Raw genomic sequence first — 9,247 nt, 5'->3', positions numbered from 1 at the left:
GCCTCCAAGCAAATGTCTGGGTTCAAAAGGCATATAACCAACCCCCCCCCCCACCGAGTGCCTGCTCTAGGGATGCTCGCCCTGCATTCCCCATATGCCGGCTCTTGATGAGGTCTGGAGTTCCTGAGCACTGGAGTGTGGAATGTGCTTGATCCTGGGCTGCCCATGGGCTACTCAGGCCTCACTTCAGGCCTCTCTCTCTCTGGACAGTAGGGTATCTAGACTTTCTTGACTCAGCCTGGTCACCACCAGGTCCCTTTCATTCATTCCTACATTCAAGTACGCCCTCATTCACCCAATCATCTGTTCACCCACTTGGCCACCCATGCCTTCGTCCACTCACACATTAGTCCACTTGTTAATTCATTTATTCATTGGCTCGCTCATGAGTCTGCTCATCCATTTACTTGCGTATTCAATCATTTATCCTCCCTAGGTCACTTCGCTCTCCACTCAATCACTGTGCACTCATCCACTGCCTCCGTCATCCAAGCACTTCCTCACTCACTAATTCTATCAGTCACTCATTCACTAATCTCCTCAGCCACTAGTTCATTCACTTACTCACTCACTCATTCATTCTCTCCCTCATTGTCCTCTCCCAGGATGCTTCTGACTCTGAGCTTCATCCAGGCTCCAGTTAGCCCCTGTGCAGCTATTGTCACCGTTAGGACATATCCTCCCAGCAAGTAGAGGCCGAGAACTCCCCAGTGGCCCTCACCAGGCTGCCACGCCCCTAGTGAACAGCCTGAAGAATAAGACCCCCCTGAAGTCCAGGCCTGTCCTATATCTATGGACATGTTTTAAAAATAATACACACAGAGAGATAATTCACAAATGCTCTGACTGTATTTACAAAACAAATTGGCCATTTCCTGAAAGGGGGCACAGGTACAGGGCCGAGGTGAGAGTGAGGCCAAGCAGGTGACACCCTCATGCAAGTGACTCCTTCATGGGACCCTTTGGTGACACTGAAGTTCTTTCCAAAGGAGCCCGGTGCCCTTATGCTCCCAATCGGTGGATAGGACTGCTCCCACCCCAAGGACAGCTGGGATCCATGTCCCTCCTGAAGAGGAAGTGGTGGGAGGGCAGAAGGTCTGGAATTCAAGCCACTTGAACAAGCAGCAAGTGTCCCTCTGGCCTCGGGAGGACTTTGGGTGGCGTGTTGGGACAGCAGTGCCGCTCAGGTCTGGGAAAGCCCAAGCACCTCTTGCTGGCCCTGAGTGCTTACTGCTGACCGTGTCCCTTACTTTCCTGGGACTTGAACTCTGATTCTGAGGATGCTGGGTAGCTCGTGTCCCCTGGAGCATGGCACCGCTGGCCCAGGCAGCCGCACTTCTCAACCTGGGTGTAGCTGAAGGTGCGGCTGGAGCCATCATCACAGTGCAGAGTCACAGTCCTCTGCGAGATCTGCAGCTCCTGGCAGCACTCACACTTGTGCTCCACGGTGTTGGCCTCCAGGGAGTACCTGTGGGTAGATCTGCTCAGCGCCCAGCCCTGCCGGCCGCTGTGTGCGCCTTCCACAGGCTCTGCAACGCAACCAGCGGGCACAGTGCCGAGCTCCCGAGGTCTTTGTCACCCTGTGTTCAAAACCCTATCACTCTCATTTGCCAGTTCCCTGAGGGGCAAAAGTTTCTGCCACAGCTGCCCTTGGCAACCAGGTGTCCTATGTCTGCAGCCAGATGCACAGCAGGTCATTGCTGTGGGGACCGGGGCTTTCGTAGGTCCGAGATATTTCAGCAAACAGAAATCCTGCTTCAAAAGTAGTCAGTATAGCCCAAGCCCTGCTGACGCCACCTTGGGATGCTCAAGTTATCATGACAGTCTCCTCCAGTGCCCTTTTTCTCCCTTTCCTGGTTCTGTCCCTCCCTGCCCTGCTTCTGGACCTCGATGCACCAGACACCCCACCCCACTCCACCCCACCACCAATTGCTTCTCTGAACCTGCCCCCTGAGGCTCCCTGGGGTTCGTACATGGAGGTGCTGTCCCCGCAGTTGCCCAGGCAGTAGGAGAGGCTCACTGGCCCCTCGGAGCTGCAGTTTTGCTGACGGATGATCTGCTGTCTTTGGTGTACCGCGCATTCTGGAAGGACAGGAAGTAAGGCAGAGAGAGGGTCAGTGTCTGCTCAGTCATTTCCTGGGTGGCCCAGGCTGGGATCAACTCCTTCCTTGTCAGATCCCCCACTTACTCTGCTGGGTGTTGGGACAGTCATAGCAGCAACCGTCTTCTCTCAGCTGAGCCTGGCCCTGTGCCAACAATGGGCCATTGTGAATGGCAGGGGCAATGAGGCATCCAGAAATGGAGGAACGAGACATGAGGCCAAATGCAAACAAGAGCGGGAACCCCCTCTACAGGAGGGGACAAGCCTCACGTCCATGCAGCACCAGCTTCTCCTCGTCCCAGGTCAGCTGCCGCCTTGGCTGCAGTGGGAAACCCCAAACTTACCAGTGGACAGTTGATCTTGGGGCACTCCATCTTCATTGTCACAACCGTGAGTGTATCTTGGAAATTCTCACACTTATGAGTCACACAGTTGTTCCCAGGTTCTGGCCAGGACTCACCAGGCTGAAAGGAGGCCCAGTCTGCATAGTGAGTGCCCAGCCTCTGTCTCCCCACTGCCTACTATCTTCCAGGGAGAGACCAGGCCTATATCCGCCAGAGATGGCTTCTCAAGTGCTCCCCCCCCCCAAGGTTCCAGGACCCTGCCTAGTCAGCCTGGAGTCCCCAGGATCCTATCACATTATCCCTGAGCCCCCAGGATTAAGGCCACTCAGGGTCCAGTGCCCTCAGGACCTGTTTGCTCGGTCCAAATGCTATCTGTTTCACGCTCTCTATACCTGGCCCTGGGACTGTGCGTAGTTCCTTGGAGAGCGTGGTGACTTTGCCCCAGCCTGTGTGGAGCCTCTGCAGAGCCTGTGGTCTGTTGTTCCTGTCACCTATTCCCCTCTCTGAGGTCACCTATCTTAGTCCCAGGTACTCACAAGGTAATAGGAGACAGAGCTGTTGCTGTGTTTAAAGGAGCAGGCCTTCAGCACACACCGCCCACAACACTGTCCTGGCTCGGGCTGGTACTCGGAGCCCTGCAGGAAGAATAGTATGCTGCCTAGGTTCAGGCCCTTGGCACCGGGTGATGAGAGCAGGGATGGGGCCAGTGCTCACCTTAGGACATTGGGTATTGCAGAACTCATTCTTACAGTTGACCACAAAGACATCTGAATGGGGATTGCTGGGCGCCTGACACACACATGTTTCACATAGACTGGAGGAGATCACAGCACCGGGCTGGGAAGAGTCAGGGCTGGGCATTAGTGAGCTCAAGCTGAGAAGAGATCTGCCCTGTACTGACTGGCCAGTTGCTCTGGCTGCCCACCAAGCTGACCCATTCTCTAGGAAATGATCCTTACCTCTTCGTGAAGAGACCATAAATCATGTGCTGTCACAGGGCAGAGCCTATAACTGCCCTGTCTCTATGTCAGGGGACCCAAGATACTACATACTTGGGGAATTGGTGTGGGGAAAGGACAGCTGGGGGAAACGAGGTGCTGGCGTCCCCCGCATGACACCAGGGAGCAGAGAACTGATAGGAATCCTGATGGATCCAGACACCAGGCTGCAAGGATCCTGGGGCCAACCTTAACTGCGCTGCTCTGAACTACATCCACAGAAGTTTGTGTCATTGGTCTGGGCAGGAGCTCTGTGCCAGGGACAAGAGTGGCTCAAGAGCTCCTCAGCTTCTCAGACCCCCAGCTGCGCTCCAAAGGGCTGGTGGAGAGCCCCAAATGGGAAACTCAGTCCCTGCAGGCTATAGGCCTGAGCACCACTGATTCCTACCTGATATAGAGTCCCGTTGACTTCACAGCCCTTCTGACCTGTCCAAAAGACATACTGGCTGTAGCTGGGGCCTTGCGAGGACACAGCCTGACTCTTACTTACATCGATATGTTCTGCTGTTAGATGCTGGAGCAACTCGGGCTTCCTTCCCACCAAGGGCTCCACCCCAAGCAACAACCCATCTCCCACCATCAGTGGCTTCATCTGCTGGTCCTCCTGGGGAAATTCCAGGTATAGGTGTGGCTTGGTGGAAGGGTCAGGGACACTCACTGCTGCAGTTTTGTCGTGGGCAGCAAGCTCCTTCCTCGTAGACGACCAGCAGGCTAGAATTCTCCGGGCAGTGCAGAGGAGGAGGGCAGTAGCTGGAGTTGCAGACTGTGGGTAGAGAAAGCTGTCAGGGGCTGGGCTTGCCCTGCTTCTTTTCTGCTCCGAGGGTCTACCCCACCACAGGATGTCATGACGGTCCCCAGGACCCCAGGAACAGGCTCTGGTCAGGCTGGGCAGAGGAGTGTCCTCTACATACACCTAAAGGACACCTGCTGGGGCGTTACCAGACAGGACACAGCAGGGTTCCTATGCTCAAGCAGTGTGTAAACCCTGGGAAGCGAGGTTTCTATTCCCTTCCTCCTGGGACTGTGTACACAGAGCTGGCTGCTGACCTATGGCTCCTCAGGAGATTGTCCTACCTATGGGTACGGGGACAGAAGCAAAGGCTTACCACAGCTGAACTGGGAACAACACTGGCCAGCCTGCAGGGCTTTGGGCACTGGCACAAAGCCAGGCTCTGGACAGGTGGTCTGGGGACAGGACTTCCTTTGGCAGGTCAGCGTGCCGCCCTTGCAGACACAGTCCTGGCAATCGATGCTGATGCTGTGGCCGGGCTGTGGAGGAATGATACATGAACTTGACCTCTGAGGGAGCCAGTCAGCCCAAGGGCAGCTACAGCCAAGCCTCAGAGTCAGGCCCCGCATGTGCCAAGAGGGCTGTGCTGCAAGCCTGGGGGAGGGGCTCCAGGTCTGAGACACTGAAGGCCAGGCACAGAGGCCAGAGCAGAGATGGGAGAAGGGCTTTGTTTGGTGAGCAGCCCTTCCCCTCCATCCTAACATCTCTTCAGGATAGGAGGAGGCCTGGGGAAGAACAGGGCTGACCAGTCCTCATGGGTCACCCAGCAGCTCCAGAACACAGGCAGGGCAGCCCCAGAGAAGATCTTCCCAGATCGTGTTCGGACACCAGCTCTCTCCCTGCCTTTATCTGGCCTTTGGCACACTGAGAAAGCCCCACCCCAGCCCGCACTGCCCTTGTTTCCAGGACCTACTGCCTCAGGCTCTGCGCCCCTGCCATAAACCACCATCATCCATATTTACCTCCACAGATTCTCCATGAGGCCCCAGACACCCTGTAGAGAGAGGTCCTGTCACTCTGGGTGGCCACAGGGATGGGGCAAAACCGGGACCCATGCTGAGTACTATAGTGGGGACGGGGGTCAAGCCATATCTTCCCCCCCCCCAAACCCCACCCCCATGCCTGTGGGGACATACATTGGCAGGAAGGCACGCAGACTGAATCATTAGTGCTGAGAAGTGTTGTGTTATCCGGACAGAAGCAGCCCTCTGAGAAGGAGCCAGCTTCTTGAAGGATCCTGTAAGAAACAGAATTGATAGGCCCTTCACCCCCAAATAAGAAAGAATCCAGCCTAGGAAAGCCAAGTGCCAGAGCCAGATACGCAAGGGTTGTCAGCCCTGGGAGCAGATTGTGGACACTTACAAGCTTGTGCTGATGTCGTCGTTCCTATAGCAGTAGTGAGGGTTGGTTGGGCCACACGGCTTGTATACTTTGTTATCAGAACAGGTGAATGCTGTGTGGAGAGAGAGCCACCCCTGAGAAGCCATTTCAAGGCCTCACTTCTGGGACCCTCCAAGCCCCAGCTGCTGCTGAGCGCTGATACCCACTCAGAAGCCTTCAGTATCTATCTACAACCTGCCCTCCACCCCACCCCCAGGTCCATATGCTTGTCCAAGACAGCTGGCACCCCAGGCCCTAAATCCACAGACACCTCGATTCAGATAATCCCCCTTTCCTGAAAACAAACCCACAGCCTGGAGCTTTTCCCTCTAGGGAAGACTAGATTTGAGGCTCCAAGTCCTCATCCTTTCCCAGACTGTCTGCCTAGCACCTCTAAGTTCTCACAAAAGAGGACAGGAAGGTGGCCCAGGCTAGACACTCACAACAGGTGTTGTTGGTGTGGCTTCTCCAGGGGATGCACTGGCCTTTGGCGGCACAGAGTGTCGCGTAGAGCTCCAGGCTTGAGCACAACACCTCCCAGTCCACGCCGTGGCAGGCGTCAAACAAGCAGCCTTCGTAGAACGGCAGGGGAGGGATGACAGGGTGGCAGGACTGAAAGATGCTGTGGGCAAAGACACACGAGACGGTGTGTGCATCCATTCTGCTGGGTTCACCACTCGCAGTGGGGGCTTCCACATCCGTGATACCCCCTTGGAGGTGAGGTTCTAAGAGACTTCGCACCTATGACCCTGTCATCCCGCCTCTGGGTGTGTGCCAGGAAAGGTGTCAGCCAGAGCACTGGTCGCTGCAAATCTCTCTCCCCTCAGCTCCCTTATTCTGCAACACTGTGTGCCGCCCAGGTGCAGGCAGTGACTGCGCTCATAGCAACGAGAGGAACTGACGCAGGACTCCAGAGACGAGTCTACCTGGCCACCGCATTCCAGCAAGATCCCTAGAGACAGTGCCCAGACCCTAGAACAAGGCTACAAGGCTGGTCTCATTATTCTTAGGAGCCTTTTGAGGACCCCACACCTTTTGGCAGATGGGGCCAGCAAGGCTATCACACTTTCTAAAATCTTACTTGCTTAGGATGAGCTGACAGAGTGGTGATGACGGACACGGGGTCGGTGAAGGACTGGGTACCACTGAAGCTGGTGTTGGAGGAGGCCCTTGGCAGGCAGGCTGGTCGGGCACCTTCCAGTGGCCGGCCATCTCAGAACAAGAAGAGGCTACTGCCCCTCCAGGCAGGCGGCACTCGTCCTTCTTGTCATTGGTGCAAGTGCCTGGCGGGCGAGATGAGGGTCAGCCAGCTGAGCAGCAGAGCTGTGCCCAGTGTACAGAGAAAGCCACCATGGAACAAGTAGATGTGAACCACATGTGTGCACAGCCAGAAACCCCTAGGCCCATGGGGAGGCTGCTCCTAATACCCAAACAACATCGAGTGTGGAGCTTACCGCACTGGCCCTCTGTGTTGTTGGCGAACAGGTTGAAGGGCACCTCAACAGAGAAGATGAGGCCTGAGAACATGACCTGGACACCAATCTCCTGAATGGTAACGTACATCTTAACACCCACACGGGAGACGACAATGCCATTCTGCTGGAAGCCTGGACTCACTACCTTGTTGTTGAAGATGATCTGGATACAGACAGCAGAAGGATGTTTAGATAGATCCACGATCCAGACCAAGCCTGCCACAACCCCGCACACACACACACATGCGCACTCACACCCACACACACAGACATGCCCACCTGGTTGGTCATGATCCCGTCAACTGGCCTGCGGGTCAGCACCACGCGGTCCTGGTGGTACTCCACGATGATGGACTGCGGACAGGAAACACTGTCACCCAGGTCACAGAAGTAGTTGTCAATGAGCACACGGAAGGGTCCAAACACAGGCACGATCTGCTGCACCAACACGTATGTGCAGTTATCCAGAAAACTGTAGTAGGTGCCATCAAATGTGATGTAGTGGGGATCTCCCCAACCGCTGCAAACACCTGTGGGCGCCAGGGAGCTTGCCTTATAGCTGGCTCTCATCCAACTGCTCCAGCCCCTCCCCCACAGCCTCCTAATCAGGAACTCTTGAGACCTTTGTACCCTCGTGACACATATGGATGGTCCCTTCAGATACTGCCTGGCCGGTCCTTCATAAGCTGCTAGGATTCTGAGACACAGAGAACCCGCCTCTTCTCCCACTGGGCTCTACGGCTCTGGGACTCAGTTCTCTCCACTTGGCATCCCCATCCCCGACTTGATAACGGAAAGTCTTTCCTGGAGTCCTCATTCTCTCCTCCTCTGTCATACGTCCCCCCTTTTGAACCATGTCCCCACTCACACTGGCACTGGTAGTGCTGGCAGCAACCGTCCTGGTCATCCACCTTCAGGGGTGGGTAGCCGTTGGCACAAGATGGTGCCTTCATCTCTGGGCACTGGCGTGGACTTAGGGAGACGACATTGTTGCCCTCACAGGTGGCTTGGGAGCAGTTAGGCATGGGCCAGTTCTCCCCTTTCTGCAGAAACAAAGCCAGCTGTGGGTCTGATCCCTGGGCCAGGGAATCACCTCAAGGTTCTATACTCCCATTCCAGCCCCTGTCTTAGCCTCATCCCTGCCAAAGTATGGAACTGGCTACGAGGGACCACAATGTGGAAACGCCCCACCCCTGAGGTTCACCCCTTTCCATGTGTCACTACATCCATGGGGTGTACCATCACCTTTGATACCTTCACTCTCATTGGGGGGAGTTTTAACCTTCAGGCCCAACACCCAACTACCCAACTATCAATACCACACTGGTAGAACCAGACATGCAAAGCTAAAAAGACTCAGCCCGAAACTCATCCTGTATCAGCTGGGGGTTGCTGATCTTCATGGGAACTTAAGCTTGAGGTATAATTGCAAATGCACCGAGGTCTTCACAGTGGCCCTGAGTCTCCGGGAAGGATAGCAGATAGACTTACCATTCTGGGAGGGAACACATTGCACCGATCCCTCTCGGTGACAGGGACGATGGGAGATGTGGAGGTGGACAGAGCTGTTGCAGGGGTTGGCATGGTGGAAGGGCAGTCCTTACTAACCCCTCTGTCCACCTGGCAGGTCAGGTTGCAATAGGCATAGTAACAATGCCCGTCCAGATCTGTCTTATTGTAGATCATGGATCCTGCAAGATCAAGAGAAGTGAAGGGTTTGTGGAGGTGCTGGGAGAAAAGTCTGCTCCCCAAAGAGTGGTTGCCAAACTAAAGGCTTCCACTCAATGAAAAAAGAAAAAGACAAGAAATGTTTGAAGTCGATTGTGGCACGATCTGCCAAATCCAAGAACTTTCACAGAGGAAATCAAGGAACAGAGTACCTTAGGAAGCTGCGTAAAGACACCCCACTTACCGATAGGATATAGTTGGCCTGACACGTTGCACACACAAGGAGTGGTAAAATGTACTGCAGGGCTCGATGATGATAATGGGGACACAGATGAGGGTGACACAAATGGAAATGAGGGCTTGAGGGGTGTGGTCACAGAGGGAGTCCAGTAGGTATCAGGGCAGCCTTCAGGCACGCGGCAGCACAGGACTCGCACCTCATAGTTGAGGCACATCCCGGAGATGTCCTGCTGGTCCCGGTTCCTGCACAC

General features: G+C 55.1%; 1 protein-coding gene across 1 annotated transcript in view; it reads right to left on the bottom strand.

Moving 5' to 3' along the window:
• Nucleotides 1-1,227: 1,227 nt before the first annotated feature.
• The window catches only part of Muc5ac (mucin 5AC, oligomeric mucus/gel-forming), a 28,840-nt gene continuing 20,820 nt past the window's right edge, over nucleotides 1,228-9,247 (bottom strand). Inside the window, exons 32-50 of the mRNA XM_013347769.1 lie at nucleotides 9,001-9,241; nucleotides 8,580-8,779; nucleotides 7,957-8,131; nucleotides 7,368-7,618; nucleotides 7,068-7,251; nucleotides 6,695-6,896; nucleotides 6,057-6,235; nucleotides 5,596-5,686; nucleotides 5,370-5,470; nucleotides 5,196-5,227; nucleotides 4,550-4,712; nucleotides 4,102-4,206; nucleotides 3,832-3,869; nucleotides 3,160-3,282; nucleotides 2,982-3,080; nucleotides 2,446-2,565; nucleotides 2,189-2,246; nucleotides 1,974-2,082; nucleotides 1,228-1,468 (exon numbers count right to left, since the gene is read on the bottom strand). Of these exons, the coding sequence (XP_013203223.1) occupies nucleotides 1,228-1,468; nucleotides 1,974-2,082; nucleotides 2,189-2,246; nucleotides 2,446-2,565; nucleotides 2,982-3,080; nucleotides 3,160-3,282; nucleotides 3,832-3,869; nucleotides 4,102-4,206; nucleotides 4,550-4,712; nucleotides 5,196-5,227; nucleotides 5,370-5,470; nucleotides 5,596-5,686; nucleotides 6,057-6,235; nucleotides 6,695-6,896; nucleotides 7,068-7,251; nucleotides 7,368-7,618; nucleotides 7,957-8,131; nucleotides 8,580-8,779; nucleotides 9,001-9,241 (2,712 nt within the window). The remainder of the gene's footprint in view (nucleotides 1,469-1,973; nucleotides 2,083-2,188; nucleotides 2,247-2,445; nucleotides 2,566-2,981; nucleotides 3,081-3,159; nucleotides 3,283-3,831; nucleotides 3,870-4,101; nucleotides 4,207-4,549; nucleotides 4,713-5,195; nucleotides 5,228-5,369; nucleotides 5,471-5,595; nucleotides 5,687-6,056; nucleotides 6,236-6,694; nucleotides 6,897-7,067; nucleotides 7,252-7,367; nucleotides 7,619-7,956; nucleotides 8,132-8,579; nucleotides 8,780-9,000; nucleotides 9,242-9,247) is intronic.

This window comes from Microtus ochrogaster, chromosome 8 (assembly GCF_000317375.1).
Source record: "Microtus ochrogaster isolate Prairie Vole_2 chromosome 8, MicOch1.0, whole genome shotgun sequence".
Classification (NCBI taxonomy): Eukaryota; Metazoa; Chordata; class Mammalia; order Rodentia; family Cricetidae; genus Microtus; species Microtus ochrogaster.
Note: the sequence above shows the minus strand (reverse complement) of the source record. Positions and strands in the feature narration are given on the sequence as shown.